This window comes from Leptinotarsa decemlineata, unplaced genomic scaffold (assembly GCF_025532065.1).
Source record: "Leptinotarsa decemlineata unplaced genomic scaffold, Ldec_3_MD MMD2_tig00000010_RagTag_RagTag, whole genome shotgun sequence".
In the NCBI taxonomy this organism is placed as follows: Eukaryota; Metazoa; Arthropoda; class Insecta; order Coleoptera; family Chrysomelidae; genus Leptinotarsa; species Leptinotarsa decemlineata.
In genome coordinates this window covers 11150309-11167788 of record NW_027412538.1, presented here as the reverse complement: position 1 = coordinate 11167788, position 17480 = coordinate 11150309, and the positions used below count along the sequence as shown (strand labels likewise).

At 40.0% G+C, this 17480-nt stretch overlaps 1 protein-coding gene across 1 annotated transcript in view; it reads left to right on the top strand.

Moving 5' to 3' along the window:
* Positions 1-17480, top strand: part of LOC111511371 (uncharacterized) — a 64848-nt gene that overhangs the window by 42333 nt on the left and 5035 nt on the right. Inside the window, exons 6-10 of the mRNA XM_074171454.1 lie at positions 200-920; positions 2603-3007; positions 5523-6077; positions 11428-11776; positions 15284-15778. Of these exons, the coding sequence (XP_074027555.1) occupies positions 200-920; positions 2603-3007; positions 5523-6077; positions 11428-11776; positions 15284-15778 (2525 nt within the window). The remainder of the gene's footprint in view (positions 1-199; positions 921-2602; positions 3008-5522; positions 6078-11427; positions 11777-15283; positions 15779-17480) is intronic.

Sequence of the window (17480 nt, the reverse complement as noted above, 5' to 3'; positions counted from 1 at the left end):
GTTAATTCTTTAATTCGTTACAATATTAATGCTATGATGGCAATAACAATGTTTCAGGACATTTCTTACATTAATAATGGAAAATAAAGTTTCAATTTAAAGCTACATCGAATGCACCTTTGTAGGGCACCATTGAAAAGCATGATATAACATATCTCTTCTCAATATCATACATTCTGTTGATTATCATTGTTTCCAGATGAACGAGAGCGTGGAATCTTTTGCTGAAATGGTGGACCTACTGATAACCACTCCATCACATAACCCCAGCATTCACATAATGGTACCAGTTAGACCAGAATGGGACACAGCTTCTTTGTTCATCCACATGGGCAGAGATCATGGCATACCTTCTTATCCCAGTGTCTTGCACTTCTGCTCGAACTCGACAAGTAAAAAAGTGTTATCTTTCGAAAACTTGAAGACATTTGGCATCTCAGATGAATACATCAAAGCCCTCAAATATCTGTACACAAGTCCTCAAGATATTGATCTCTTGGTTGGAATATTATTGGAGAAACCCATTCCTGGAACCATGGTGGGGTCAACCTTGAACTGCCTCTTGAAAGAACAGTTCCAGATTCTGAAGGAAACGGACAGGTTCTGGTACGAGAACGACCTGCCACCTAGTTCTTTAACAACGAGTCAGTTGAAGGAAATCAAAAAAATTACGCTTGCGGGTTTACTGTGTGCAAATACAGACGACCTGGAAAAAATTCAACCTAAAGCGTTCGTTCAAGAAGACATATATTTGAATTCTAGGATTTCTTGTGACCAGCACCCTCTTCCGCAGCTATCAGAGTGGGTGGAGATGGATCATATGACGGATTTATCGGAAGATCTACTGATGGATGCACTTGCCAAAGCTGAACAGGAAATTTTAGAGCGCAGAAAGATGGAATATGCAGTATGGAGTAAAGGTATGTCATTTCACGAAATACTTGCTAAAGCCGTCTGACGAACTTCAAGTAACCCAGATGTGGAAAGAAACTGAAAAGAATTTCAGTGTAACTCTTTGCTGGATCATTTAAAGCACAAGAGGAACTTGTATAGTTTGAAACATTGGTTTTATTTTTGATCAACAAGTTTGAGCGACTCAATAATATTTGCATGATACATGTATAAAATTATAATAAAATTCATACAAGTGTTGATGAATATATTGCCATTAAGTTAAATTCCAGTACAATATGCTGCAAAGAGTGGAAAATTATTACTCATTCACTTAATATTATTCCCATATTCGAGGAGGGTACTGAAGTACCCTCCTCGAATATGAAAAACTACCATTATTGGAAACATTGCTTTCTTAAAGGAATACAAGGATTTCAACAATGTTGTTGAACAGAGTTTGAAATCACTCCATATATTCTGGTCATTGAAGAAGCCCACAGGAAGCCCCAAGTCTAGTTAAGACACCTTCACAGTACGGCACCATGTGAATACAGAACTAGACATCTTTCTGAAGCACATCAACAATGTAAAACCCCCACTACCCTTCATCATGGAGAAGAAAGCACAAAAAGATTTGCCATTCTTAGACGTACTGGTAAAGAGGACCGACGACCATGGTTACTCCAAAGTGATGAAAGAACAGAATTTGGCTGGAAGACAAGAGCCTTGCAAAGAAAAGAATCCGTCACAACCAATGCTTGCTCTTCCCTACGTAGGAGGATTGTCAAAAAGGATGAGAAGAATTGGGCCCAAGTGCACCATCAGAACCTGCTTCAGATCCGGAAAGACCATCCACAGTAGCCTCACGAAAGTCAAGCCACCAAATGTAGACTGCGATTCCAATAATTGTAATACCCTTGAGAAACATACAGCAAGGAGGAACCAGCAAATCGGGAATAGCAGAGCATGTTTGGATTCATCAACATAACATCAAGTGATCCCAAGCTGAGATCATCCACAAGGGAGGAACACTGTTTCAAGAGGAAGTTCAAAGAAGCTGCATATATAGTGTCCAAAGTCACATTCAGCCAAACTAGCATAGAGATACGCAAAATATGGAAACCTGAAATCAAGTGGAAAAGTGGTCAACTCCCGTTAAACCAGTGAAGCGAAGAGAGGGAAGAGGGAATAGGTGAAAGCGTTTAAATGGCCTATAAATGGTGCTGGTGATGTCTGGAGTTTAGAACTAGACAGTCTCGTTTTGAATCATATAATCACGAAGAACAACAACGAAAATTTATTTCAATTTTATACATTCCTCACAAAATTTGTTGCTATTAGAGTTATCGAGTAGATTTATGAAACTTTCCACCAAAGTGGGCGTTTTTCATAACTCACAGATTATCAAAGTTTGAGAAAAACATGCATTCATATCTGGTTTGATGAACTTCACAAGAGTTTTTTCGGGTTTGTTTCGAGAAAAAATCTACATCTAAGCTTCTGAACCACATGGTGTTGAAGTTTCAAGAAAAAAATATTTTTGTGGTTATGACCCTAGATATTTTTTTTAATGAAACGTAGTACGCATTTTCTTGGCAACATATTTTATCATTTTTGCTAGTGGCGTCTGTGCGGCATTTCAATATCCTTTGGTTGACTACCTTTTCGTGGCCTATGTGCTTCTTAGACATTCTTTTTTCTATTTCAGTTGGCGGTGTGAATCCGAAATCTTCCTTAGGAACGGCAGCATCTTTCAGCAAAGCCAATAAAAATGCCTTGAAACTAGCCAACTCATCTCTACTTTTAGAATTCGCATCCAATGAAATCATCAATTCGCTTCTGCACCGTCGAAGAAAGAGGCAACTTTTCGATGACAACATAATACCGTCGATTTTCAGAGACGAACTAACAGAAACTCTTCAGCAAATCGACTTTGCAGCTTTGATACCAGCTGAAACGTTTGATGTTGATCTTCATTGCGATGATACGGCTCCTTGTGATCGCAATTCGCCTTTCAGGACCATGACAGGACATTGCAATAACCTGAGAAATCCGAGCTATGGCAAGAGTTTGACCGCTTTCAATAGGCTTCTTCCTAGCGTTTATGATGATGGTGAGTATTGGAAACTTATTAATTGATGGTACTGTGATCTTGTTGAGGATTCACTCTTTAGGAATCACGTGTTAGGAATCAAACGTTAAAAGGTAACACCTCGTTAATCCTTAGCTCGCACAAGTATCGACTTTTGAGGGTTGTCGTTCGTAGTGGGTGCAACAGCTGGTTGACGAAAAAACATATTTCAAACAGATTTTTTAAAAATTTTGAATAACCATTAAACGGGAATATGGCACCACTGTATTCGTAAAATTCGCCTTTGATCACCCTATAATTGAAGTAAGCTTGAAAACTGACAGAATATAGGTAATTGAAAGCGAGCCTGGAAAAAATAAGTGTATTGTTATGTTTTTTCCTGTGGGTTAACCAATACTTGACTACACCGAACAATAATCAAACTTAACTTTATTTCACTTCAAATACAACAAACACTTCAACTGAAACTTCAACTATCATTCGAATATCTATCGGCTTACTAGATCGCTTCGCGTACTGCACTGTAACTTCCACTTGACTGTGTCGATATGCTCGTGGCTAGCGTTTATATATCGTAATAGAATGTGCTAGAAAATTTCGCCGGAATTCCATCGAAATCGGTAGGATTATTCTCGCTACATCTAGAGTGGCAGCGAATATCATACATTCGCGCGCTCCTAGCTACATCACAATTGGTTTATGGCTTCCAGTGGCTGCCAGCGTTGTTTTCTTCAGGGATGATTCACAATAGTATGAAGAAATGGAAATCAGCCACTGAGGTTTTTGTACAAATATTTTTACGGCCTCCTAAAACATTTTTATGTAAACTATTGCCAAGCCGTTAGATGAAGAGCTGAGTTTGTTGGCAATAAGTAATATAGCTATAGGAGTTCTAGTTCATTCCTTATGGAAAGACACATGGAAAAACGAAATTGAGTAGGTTCATTCGGGACCTTTTCTGACATCAGGCCCAGTTCACACGGAACGGACAAAGGTCAGCGCTTCGTCTCTGTCAGACGTCCATTATGCGAGAACTGAACCTGAGGTCCAAAAAGGTCCAGAATAGACATGCTCAAATTTGTACGTGTTTTTCCATAAGGAATGGGCTAGGACTCCTATAGTAATATTACTGCAATAGTCCCAAAGAAACACCGACAAAAATCCAATCTCTTGGCAAAACAGTGCAGGGTATCGTTGTGCATGGCATGAATACAGTAAATTTGTTTGCAAAACCCCCCAGATATTTTTATGACTGACGTTGAACTGTAGAGATACCTCTCGAGTACTTGTCTCGACTTGTCGAAACTTCTTGAATAATTGCGTCTTTCAACTACCTGGGCTCAAAAGTCTCGGGCCTAACATATAGATATCACTAGTCTTATTGCATTAACCGCTTTTTCAGTTGTAATTGGAATCGAATATGATTTATTGTTTGAAGATGATTTCATGCAAATGTTGTCCGCGGCTCCGCTTTAGGTCCAATTTTGGCACACTCTCTCTAACATATCGACCAGTAGTTCAAGTATAAATGCTTAAATATTGCTTTCCAGAGCGTCAGTCGTTGCTGATTTATCCCTGTAGACATGAGCCGTAACATGACCCCACAAGAAATAATCCAAAGGCGTTAAATCACACGATCTACTCGGCCAATTGACCGGCCCCAAATGTGAGATAAACTGTTCACCAAAGGTGGCTCTCAATTGGCCATTGTTTTGCAGACCGTGTGGCATGTGACACCATCCTGTTGAAACCACATGTCAGGCATGTCCCATTCTTCCATTTTGGGCAAGAAAAACTCGTCAATCATCACACAGTAGCGCTCGCCTTTCACAGTAACGTTCTGGCCATTGTCGTCTTTGAAGAAATTCAACCCGATGATGCCACCGACCTATAATTAATCCACACCAGACAGTGGCTTTTTCGGGATGCTTTTGCAATGCTTGTGGCTGGTCTTCACTCCAGATGCGGCAATTTTGCTTGTTAACGTATCCATTCAATCAGAAATGAGCCTCGTCGCTGAACACAAAAATGTGGTTCTCCCTCCAACTTTGCCAGCGCCCATTCACAAATGTTAGACGTTGTGTGAGGTCGTGTGGCTTCAGTTCTTGCACCAGCTGTATCTTATGAGGTTTTACACCCAAATCCTTTCGCAAAATGTTCCACGTAACAGATGCCCAATTGCTGCGAACGGCGGCGAATCGACATTTCACGGTCATCACGAAAACTGGCGGATACAGTCGCAATATTTTCTCCAGTCACAAGCTTTCGAATAGCTTCCTCAGTAGGCCGACGAAACTGCGTGGTGTAATATCCATCGACTATCTCGAGAAGGGAAATACCATCAACAGTGGATATTACATAGCGTTATTGAATTGTTGAAAGACAGAAAAGAGGGGAGAGGTGAAAGCGCTCGAATGACCTATAAATAGTCATTCCTCGGAGGAATGTCGAATCATATTAGAATAATATTAGACAATGATAAAACTCACCATGAAACATTGTCAACCACTCTCAAACTCATTGTTATTCATTTCAGGTATCTCCAAACCGCGATCAATTGGTGTGACTGGCATTCCACTGCCCAACCCTAGAGTTGTATCAAGAGTCATCCATCCCGACATCAGTAACCTTCACAACAGATACACCCTCATGACTATGCAGTTCGCTCAGATTCTGGACCACGACCTCACCATGACTCCAATCCATAAGGGATTCCACGAATCAATCCCGAACTGTAGACCCTGCAGCAGCCCCAGAACAGTTCATCCAGAGTGTAATCCTTTCCCGGTACCGGCAGGAGATCACTACTATCCAGAAATAAATATAACATCTGGAGAGAGAATGTGCTTCCCCTTCATGAGATCTTTGCCTGGCCAGCAGAAATTGGGACCTCGAGAACAAGTCAACCAAAATACCGCTTTTTTGGACGCCTCCGAAGTGTATGGGGAAAACCATTGTGTTTTGAGAGATCTGAAGGGACCATATGGTAAAATGAATTTCACCAGGCATCCCGTTAGGGGTAAAGATTTGTTGCCAACTACTGATAAACACCCAGAATGTAAATCAGCGTCTGGACAATGTTTCATTGCAGGTGAGGAATCATCAAAATATTTCAAGTATTCAACATGTAATACTATCTGGTTAAGGTTTTCGGGGCCGAAGTTTACAGTGTTTCTATTTTTCGGGTTCGAAGGCCGTCGATTCCTGGAATTTCTTCCTCGTTTCGCTGGCGCAAGTGAAAAGCTTCTTCAAAGGTTTATACATCCTGAGTTTATCTCCGATGACTGTAGTTAGATTGTCAGCTATAATATCCCAAGGACATTGATGACTAACGAAATAATTTTATCACAGTTTTCGAAAGCACGTTATTTGGTAACATCCCGACGCCGAAGGCGGAGGGATGTTACCTAAAATAACGTGCTTGAGGAAGTTGTGATAAAATTATGAGTTATTTATCAATGTTCGAGGGATATTCGGTGGGAAAATTTTTTGCAATTCGAACAAAATTATTTATTGAACACACAGTTATTAAAAGAACAATTCGTATAATGATATTCCGTTGATCTTGCTGTATTTGCCTCGGTTACTGCATAGGTGTTTCCACGCATACTATTGATTATTTGGTTATGATGTTCCTGATCAATATTCAAATAAGGTTTTATGGAATTTCCATTATTGTGCCCAGTAATTTTCAACAATTGCTGTTCTTGAACTCCACTCTTAGCTAGTTGACTGACTGCAGTTGCTCTACTAGAGTGATTGGTTATTTTCCTCTGTTTCGTATCCAAGCCAATTGCTTCAGCAGAAGATTTCGTCCATCCGTTGATTATATTTCTACCCAGAGGCATATTGTCATACCAGTTATCGCTTCCTGTCTTCCAGTGACGATTTGGCCTTAAAAATAGTCTATTTGTCTTGATATTTGTGCCTCGTTTTGATAATAATTTAATGAATAATCTGACAGGACAAGCATTGTTATCACTATTTTGAACTAACCATTTGCTAGAGGCGCAGTTCTTTGAACCCCCTTGGCAGGTTTTACTGAAAATTGGATTATATTCTATCCTATTAGTTGGAGATCCATTGTTGTCCTTTTCGATATGAAAATAATCAACTAAGCAAGCAGCATCTTCACCACCTCTCCAAGCCAATTCCACCGCTGCTATGTGATAAAATTTGCGTAGGAGGCCTATAGGGGTATTTTCATCCCAAAAGTTTATAATTTTACTCATTTCATTTGAAGTTAATGGTACTGAGCTTGTTTTGCGTTTAGTGGGATCTGTTTGTAAATTTCTTCGTGCTGCGTCGCGTGCATTCCGCGCTTGTTTGAATGCAACAATTTTAAAGGGGTCTAGCATGATATTATACTCCTTGTAATACTTTTCTTGTAATAATTTGCTTGTTATATTCCATACGGTTTTAACAGTAGCCTCCTTAAACTCTGTGCTATCCTTTTTTCTCATATTAATCGCCCAATCCTTGAGTATTAATGCAAGCTCTTCGAGAGTACGATTTCCATCCAATTCATATTTTCTGGCGTCACAAAACTCCATAAATATTTTCCAAGTGTATTTTTTACTATTGACAGTATTTTTTGGTGTATTTTCTTCAATGATTTTGTCAATTGCCGCATCATTTTGAACACCAAAGCGAGGAAGTGACTTTTTCGAAATAAATTGAATTACTGAAATGTCAAACAACTTTATTGTGTTGGTTGCTTAGCAATGTCATGACATAAGTGATAACTACCCGTGAAAACTATCCATGGGTAGTTATCAGTGTAATGATGGTTTCATTGGTTATTTCGACACACATGACTAGAAATAGACAAATTTGATAGGATAATTTTTTTAGCAAAAAATTTTCAATTAAATTAGTCGAAACTTTCCTACCTGCCGTCATGCTGTTTTCTGTTCTTGAGCTTCTAAGAAGTGGGTTCCATACTCGGTTGAGGTTCATATCTTCTTTTCTGTTGAATTCATCCGTGTGGTTGTGGATCTCTATTGCCTCCCGTACCAGTCGGCTATGGTATCCCTGGTTGGGGGCAATAAGTTTCGTGTTCTCGAATAGAATCTTGTGGTTTGGTGTGTAGTTTCTATCATGCTCCTTCAATCTTGTTCCCATGAATCTTTTGGAGGTTCCGATGTACACCTTCCCACAAGTGCACGGTATGAGATATACCCCTGCTGCAGACAGTGTTTTTTTTCTTTTTAGCCGATCTGAGGCTTTGTTGTAACTTCTTGGTGGGTATGAAAACCGTTTTAATGTTGAATCACCTCAAGAGATTTCCAGTTCTGTCTGTGCCGTTAGGAATATTCGGCAGAAACACACGTGTAACCATCTGAGCCTCTTCCTCGTTGTGAAGCATGGAGTTCTTTAGTTTCATGGGTTTTTTGATCTCAGAATTCAATCTAATAAGCGAATGAATGTCATTTCGTACTGTCATCGATGACATGAATAGATTGAACTCATTCCGTGACATAAAGAAGTGATTTTATGAATGAAATGAGTTTTTTTTAAATGTTATCTAGTTTTGGTACTGAAGAGCTGATAAGGCAAGTGCCTTACTGCGGAACATCGATGTCTACCAGTGATGATGACATTGTTCCATGCAAGTGGAATTTTACTTCTTTCATCAATTATATTGTGTAGGAATCCTGTGAGTGATATGTGATTCCATTCCACAATGAATGTGGAAAGGAATCAAACTGTAGAGGAAAGTGTTTATTGTATAATTCAGTGTTCATATTTGTGTATTTGTCTCGAAAGTATATTTTTTTGGTTCCTTGGGAGCTGTCTGACTTGTCCATTTAGTCCAAGTCTTCAGAAAACACTGCAGCCTCTTGGGCTTATTGCTTGGGCTTATTCTTCTATCTTCTCATGACACCCATTCCAATAGTCTCGTTCCCTGTACTAGTTTGTATAGGTTCCATGTTGGATGTTCGTCTTCTGGACGTGATTTTGTACGTCCATATATTGCCTGCCTCCTGTGATTCAGTGTCTCACATTCGCATAACATGTGTAGGGCTGTTTTTATCCCTTCGTTGCATAATCTGCCGCTGGGGTCTCCGTTTTACGGCCCTATTTTATTCAGGTGTTTTCTAAGCGGACAATGACTGGTTAGTAACCCTGTAATTATTCTGAGCCGATCCCAACTATATTGAAGTAGTCTTTGTTTGCCAGATACTTATTGATCCATGTCCTAATCTGGTTTCGTTCCAAAGATTTTGGTACCCCCAGAGCTGGTTCAGGACCTATATATGAAGTTGATGATCCGTGTCTAGCGCATTCATCAGCTTCATCATTACCTGTGATTCCTGAATGCCCTGGAACCCAGTGCAAAGTTAATTTGTTCCTGTTTGCAAGTTTATTCAGTTCTTCATGGCATTCCCAGACCAGTTATGATATCACCTTCGGGTTTGTCAGAGCCCCTATCTTGCTGTCTGTTAAAATATTGATACGCTCATTTCTTTGAGGTCTCAAGATAGCATACACTTCCGCCTGAAAGGCGAATGTGTATAGTCCTAGTAGATAACTGTGGTTCAAATTTCTATCCGCTCGGTATATTCCAGCTCCCGTTCCATGTTTGGTCTTCGATCCATCTGTATACCAAGTGTTTTTTCCAAACATGTTTTCGGGATGACTAATGGTCGTTAACTCTTCACGGCTTATGATTTTGGCAGTGAAGTTTGTGTTAAAGATGTACTTCGGTGTCATGTGGTCCGTGCACATATTCAATATGTGCTCCTCCACTTGTCCCGAAATTTCAGTTCGGTCCGATCTTTTGTAGTTCGGTGAGTCTAAATTGACCTATCCTGGCCTCCCCCAGTATCACAAAGTGTAAACGAGGTAGATTTAGGAATGTCTCCAATGCAGCTGTTGAGGTAGTTCTCATTGCTCCCGCCATTCCTAAACATGCAAGTCTTTGCACCTTGCCTAGTTTGTTGATAGCGGTCGCCTGCTTCATTTTCGGCCACCAGTCCAGAGATGCGTATATTATCATGGGTTTAACCACCATCATTAATAGCCAATATACCATGTCTGGTTTTAGCCCCCATGTTTTTCCATAGGTGCGTCTGGCGAGCATCAGTGCTATCTCCGCTTTCTTTTTTATCATGTTCAAGTGTTGGTTCCAGTTCAGTTTGGAATCTAGAATTACTCCCAGATATTTAACCTCCCTCGACACTTGTATTTCTTCACCTCGAAGTTTTAGAGGTCCGAGATCCTCCGTTTTAGTCCTCTTGGTGAATGCTACTATGGTCGATTTGGATGGGCTTATGTTGAGCCCTACTTCTTCGGTCCATCTTGTTATAATATTCAGGGCCTGCTACATGCATCTCTTCACTACATTATTGTATTTACCCTGGACTAAGATGACTAAGTCGTCTGCATAGCCCAGTTCTTTATACCCTGTGTGGTTCAGGGAACATAATAGCTCGTCCACTACAAGGTTCCATAACAGAGAAGATAAACCCCCCCCCTGAGGACAGCCCTTTACTACCCGTGCCACCACTGTTTCCTCCATGATGGTTGTATATACCAATCTTCCCCTAAGCATGCAGTCTATCCACCTACAGCTTGTCTTGTCGGTCCCTCTTCTCCTCGACGCCTGGATGATTGATTCTAACGACGTATTATCAAATACTCCCTCAGTGTCCAAGAAAGCAGCTGAAAGTACTTCCTTGTTTTTGTAAGTATGTTCTACTTTTTCTGTTACCCGACATAGAGAGCCGTTTCTGTTGACATACCTGACCTGTATGCATATTGGTCTCGATGTAATGGTCTGATAGCCAGTGATACGACCCTGATATGCCTGTCAAGTAGTTTTTCTAGCGTTTTCAACTCGAATGATATGAGACTGATTGGTCTCAAGGACTTCGCCGAGTCCTGTCCGATTTTCCTAGGTTTCCACTGGAAAGTTTATTTCTTTCGTGTAATTCCATTTTTATATGGAAGTAGTTCCTTCGGGGTAGTTTTTCCTTTCAGTTTGTGCCTGAAAGTTAATACTACATCTACACATCTTTGCATAGAGTTAGTCTTTTGAAATTGATTGTTTCTTTCCCACATTTGTTCGTATCAAGATGGAGAAGTGGAAAACCAAAAACTGTCTTCCAGAAATTAACCTCTCCTGAAAAAATATACCCCTTTTAATTTTGAAACGAAACTTTCTATCTTTTCCCATAACTTTTATAACGTTGATGATTTTTTGGCCTCTCTAAGAGCCTTCTGCAATGATTCAATAGTGTCGTTTCTGGAAATATTTGAATTGTTTTTTTCTCTTGGAGAACGAACTAGAATAATCTAAATACGAATTTTCATTTCTATCTTACAATAATCATAAAAAGAAAAATAGTCAAGATTATCCTTACAATAATTATGATGATGTAAATGGTCCTTGGAGTCCTGTGATATGAAGTATGAACCAAAGTACATAATTTTAGGTGATGGTAGAGCTTCAGAACAACCAGCTCTCACAGCCCTTCACACCATCCTTCTTCGAGAACATAACAGAATAACGGACGTTTTACGCCACCTCAACCCTCATTGGAGCGAAGATAAACTTTTTGAGCATGCCAGGAAGATATTGATAGCTGAGAACCAACATATAACTTATAACGAATTTTTACCGAGGATCTTGGGTTGGAACGCTATGAATCTCTATGGTTTGAAGCTTCTACCACAGGGATATTACAAGGAATATAACCCCACCTGCAATCCGTCGATTGTTACCGAGTTTGCTGCTGCTGCGTTCAGGATTGGCCACTCTTTATTGAGACCACACATCCCCAGGTTGGTGCAAGACAGTTTTCATTAACATTGTCGAGACGACATAAAACTCGAAAGAGAAATTAGAAATTAAATAACTTGTGTGGCTTTACTGAGTCTCATTAGGAAACTGATCTGTTACCTGATGAAAATTAATAATACTAGCCATAATCAGTTAACTAGTTGATTGATCCAATAATTTTTTGGAATAAAGGTTGGTTGGGTAACACAATCAATTTTTTCTTTAAAAAAATTGTCTTCTTACCGACGTTTCGAATTCAATTGAATTCTTCAGCAGGTCTTGAGAAGTAGTTTCTTCGTGTTGATAATATTACTATTTTGAAAAATCATCAGACATATTAGATGAATAAATAAAAAACATTGAAACAGACAAACTTCTGAGACAACACCAACATAAAACGACATGAAACAGTCGTTTGTTTCATGAAACACGAAGAAACCAATTTTTGAGCCCTGAAGAAGAATTTAATTGAATTGGAAACGTCGGCGGCAAAACAATTGTTTTTTTAAGAAGAAATTGATCCTGGTACCCAACGAACATTTTTTTAGACTAGCCATCAAAGAAGACCAGGGCAAAACCCGAAAACCAACAGAAACATTGACGCCAGCCATGAAAGTACATTCCTATACTAGCTATAATAATAATTGAACAATTTTTATACCTTAAATTTGATTGAAGTCGCGTTTTACTAACAGTAGTTCTGGTATGGGTAACAGTAGTTCTTCGTATGGGAAAGACTTCAGTAATTTCAAAACGAGAATCTCCGAACATCGGTTTGAACATTGATCATGATATATTGTGAAGAGATAAAGGGCAGGAAGTGAACATACCGAAATCTCTGGAAAGTAATGAACGGGAAAATTTAAAATCTTTTTTTTAACGACCAACAATATTGTAAACTTCCACTGTCGAAGATAGGTTAGGTTAGGTCCAAAGTGAGTGGGTCTATTCGACCCTCCACCGCAACCCGCAAGGGTTTACTGTGGCGCACACCTATTCACACTCGACCAAATAAACACAGCTTCTTAACGAAGCCGATTAGTTTGTATGGTGAATGGTCTTTTAGGTCAGAAGCCGTACTCTAAAAACCTGATTCGGTCCCCAGCGGGGCAGGCACAAAGTATATGCTCTGCTGTTTCGTAGTTAATGGGGTAGTCGGATAGTCAAGGTGTAAGATTCCCACCTTGATACCCGCGACAACATTCCCATATAAGGGTTTTTGCTTGTCAGCTAGAGCTAACGATGCCTTAGATTCAACTGTGCAAAGCTTTTTCGCCTCTGGTTTTGGTTAATCATCACTTGAGCGCAAATGTTTGCTAACCTGCTCATGAGGGGTTTGTTCCTCCACCTGAGACAGATTCTGCGTACACCGCTCAAGAATTGGTGCACGGCGGTTTCATAAGGTACCCCGCTCTTGAGGAGACAACTCAGTCGTTTCCTGGCTTATTTTTTAGGTTCAGTTATTGGATCAGGAGTTGGAGAGTTGAGAAGCTCTCGCTCCTGATCTAAATTCACAGAGGGGTCAGTTGGAGTCGTAAGCTCAACATCCATCTCCTCTGTAGACTCACTCCTGATCTAAATTTACAGGGAGGTTGATTGGAGTCGACATCCATCTCCTCTGTAGACTTAGCGTCAGTAAGACTTTTTAAGTTTACTCTGTTCTTATAAGTCCCATATGAGGCCATAAGAACCACAAGTGATTCTGTCATTCCCGTATCCAGCGGGATTACATGGAAGCAGGCATCCGATGGCCGGTTTGCTTAACCCTCACATCCCAACCCAATGCACTCGCCAAAAACTGCATGTAGAATGGTTCAGGCAGTGAAAGATGAACAAAGACAGCCAATCCGCCACTGTCGGAGATAACTTGCGAAAGCTATTTTCCGGGTTTTCTGGCTGTGATCTGCAGGTTTTATGTCTGACGTTCAGTCTACTACTGCGGTAGACATCATTGAAGGCGATGTGGTAACAAACGCAGTGCTCGAGTTGGTGCTCGAGTTTTTGTTCCCGTTCCGAACGCATCAACTGCGATGCTGGTATTTGACCCTACTTTTATATTATTATCGGTGAGTGAGGCTTGGTTTCTCTCAGTTGGATTACCTGACCTTGTATTTAATTTTATTTAAGGACAGCTAGCTATATTTCATTAATGTTCATTGCCTTTTCTTTTTTATTGAAGTTAGCCCTGTGTTTTTGAATTTCAATTGTCTCTGTATATACTCTCAGAAAGCAATTTTGAGTTTTATCAAGTATTACTGTATCGAATGGGCTAATGTGAGTGTCTTCTTTTTTGAGAGCATGTTTGGCTTCAGCTGACTTGTCGATTTGTCTGTACTGATACTTCTTTTCGTGGTTCCAATATAGACCGACCCGCAGCTGCAAGGAATCTGGTTCACCCCGAGTGTTGCTGAAGGTTATCTGGGATCTGTAGCTGACCTCAGACTTCCTCTGATAGTTTTTTGGTCTATATGTTGGTTTCAAGTCATGATCCTCTACCTCTACCCGTAGCTACAAGGAATCTGGTAATCCCCGTGTGTTGCTAAAGGTTCTCTGGGGTCCTTAGACTTTCTCTGATAGTTTTTGTTGGCCTAAATATTGGTTTCACGTTGTGTTTCTCTAAAATTTTTCTTATCTAATTTAATATAGGAAAGGAAAGGTTTTCCCTTGAATACCTGGGGTTATTTTGGCATTCTCTCCCCTGAGTCCAATGACCCGCTTGATTTCTTCTTCGCTGTACCCATTTTATTTGAAGGCATATTTTAGGTGATTGACATACGTCGTGCTCTCCCAATCGACGTTTTAATTACCCATTTTTTTGTTGTGGCCGGTGGTTAAAGTTTTTGTTCAGGTACCTGTCTGTGTCTGTTGGTTTCCTGTACACTGTATGGCCCAATGTACCATCTTCGCGTCTGTTTACAATAGAATCCAAGTTGTCTAGAGTCCCTTGGGTTTCTTGTTGAGAGAGCACGACGAATCAGTGAACCAGAGAGTGTTCCTGAGGAACTCAACCACCTAAAAAATGCATTTGAAACAACGGGAACAAATTAAGCACCAACTTGGGTACTGCGACCTTTACTACATCGTATCCCTATAATCCATATCGAATGAGGGGTTCAAAAGGAAAAATTCAAAGTGACGAAAAACCAGTTGGTCAATATATCATTGAAAATCACAAGGGGACAAATACTTTGGGAGTGCACGAACAAATGTTGTAGGGACCGACCGTGCAACAATGGCGCCTTAAATGAAATGGAAAGAATGAGGAATATGACCAGCAATAGAATCTTCTTCACCGTACTGTTATTATCTGATACTCCGCAGTAAGTCATGGTGCCCAATTATGAGCAGATGATATATCTTAGGACCATTAAACTGAAAATAATTTTTATTTAAGGCATCATCAAACAACTTTTTTTGTTTTGATACTGTTAGTCTGAACCTCACCTCTGGAATATGTTTATAACCTTGAATACAATTTATGTGATTTATTACCTTCAACATTTTTCCAGGATGAGTGCATCATACCAAATCATCGACCCTCCGATACTCCTTCGCGATGGATTTTTCAAAACCGACATCATGATGAGAGAAAGTATGGTGGATGAGATAATCAGAGGTTTAGTATCTACCCCCATGGAGACACTGGATCAATTCATAACAGGAGAAGTGACAAACCATCTCTTCGAAGACAGAAAAGTGCCTTTCTCTGGTGTCGATTTGATTGCACTCAATGTCCAGAGAGCAAGAGACCACGGTATTCCTTCGTATAACAACTACAGGGCGTTGTGTAATTTGAAAAGGGCCACCAGTTTTGAAGACCTGGCGAGAGAAATCCCCCCAGAGATCATCGCGAGGTTCAAGAGGCTTTATGCTACAGTGGACGATATTGATCTTTTCCCCGGAGCTATGTCTGAGCGGCCTCTGCAAGGGGGATTGATTGGTCCCACTTTTGGATGCATAATTGCTATCCAGTTCAGACAGTTGAGAAAATGTGATAGATTCTGGTAAGACAACAAATACTTGAGGTCTCTTCCTCGACAGTCTTAAAAACAGCCACAATTTTGAAGATTTTTTGCACATTTTTGTTTCCAATATTATTTAAAATCAGATACCTCTTGGATTGGAGGTATTATAAGTTATGTTTGATGAAGTTTTTATCATATCCTGATGTCGTTTTAGAAGAAGGAGAATCATGTTATAAAATGTTTGTTTGAAGATGGTTGATAATGTTTCTTGGTGGATTTCATTAGTTTGGACTTCCATTGTCTAATGTGATATAAGCTGATTTGAAATCCCTGAAAGAACCAATACAATTTAACATTGAAATGAAAAGCTGAAAATAACAATTATATTGAGCAAAAAAGAATAAAATGAAATACAAAGAGAAAATTTGAAAATTGAACATTTGAACAAAAAAAGTTGTAAGTATCCACAATCGTCTTTGGATGATGACAGTACTTTTCCTCCAAGAGATGACTATTTGTAGGTCATTCGAGTGTTTTCAACTATCCCCTCTTCCCTCTCACCGCTTCACCAGTTTGGCGGGGGTTGGCCGTTTTCCTCTTGGTTGTGTGTTTTCCTAAGTTGTATATATCTACGCTAGCTTGGCTGATTACATTGTTGGACAACATTTATGCGGCTCCTGTGAATTTCCTCTTGAACCAGTGTTCCTCCTTGTGAATGATCTCAGCAACATAACGTCACCACTTGACGTTATGTTGTTGAGTTCAAACATGCTCTGCTATTTCCGATTTGCTGGTTTCTTCTTGCTGTGTATGTTTCTTGTGCTCGACAATGCGAACTTTCAATGGTCTCTTAATTTCACCGATATAGGATTTGCCGCACTCACAGGGTATCTCGTGGATGCAATTTTTGAAATCGCAGTCCGCGTTTTGTGGCCCGGTTTTCCTGAGGCTGCTACAGATAGTGTTCCCAGATCTGAAGCAGGTCCTGATGTTATACTTGGACCTAATCCTTCTCATCCTTTCCGATAATCCTCTGATGAAGGGAAGTACAAGTACTGGTTGTGGAGGCTTCTATTCCTTGTGGAGCTCTTGCTGTCTTTTAGCTAAAGCCTGTTCTACCATCACTCTGGAGTAACCATTCCGTTGAAGGTCATTTTTGATGATGCCTAGTTCCTTTTCGAAACCTTCCTTCGTATCACAGAGCCCGAATGCACGGTCTAGTAGAGTCTTGATGATTCCTCTGTTAGTCGATTGATGGTGGTTGGATTTCTGGTTCAGATACTGTCCTGTGTGAGTGGGTTTTCGATATACAGATGTTTCCCATTTAGTGTCGGTCCTCTTCACCAACACACCTAAGAATGGCAATTCGTTGTGGACTTCCTTCTCCATTGTGAAAGTGATGGAAGGTCTTACGCTGTTGATGTGCCTTAGGGTGGTGTCTAGTGTTTTTGTTCAATTGTTCAGTGTTCAATTCATTGTTATTACCAGCTATTCATTCTGATTTTATTGATTTTTTCAGAGATTTCAAATCATTTTATATCATACTAGTACTATGTTGCTGTATCGCTGCCGTTCCAATGTTTTGACAGAATCAGAACCAACGAACTTAGGCGTGCGCAGTGTTATAGAATAGTGCTTTCAAAAAATTGTTCTACATCGCCATCTAGTGGCAAGTTACAGAAAAATTGATAGCCTAGAAACCTTCTCTATGAAAAATTTCTCATACATGTCAAGTTTCATC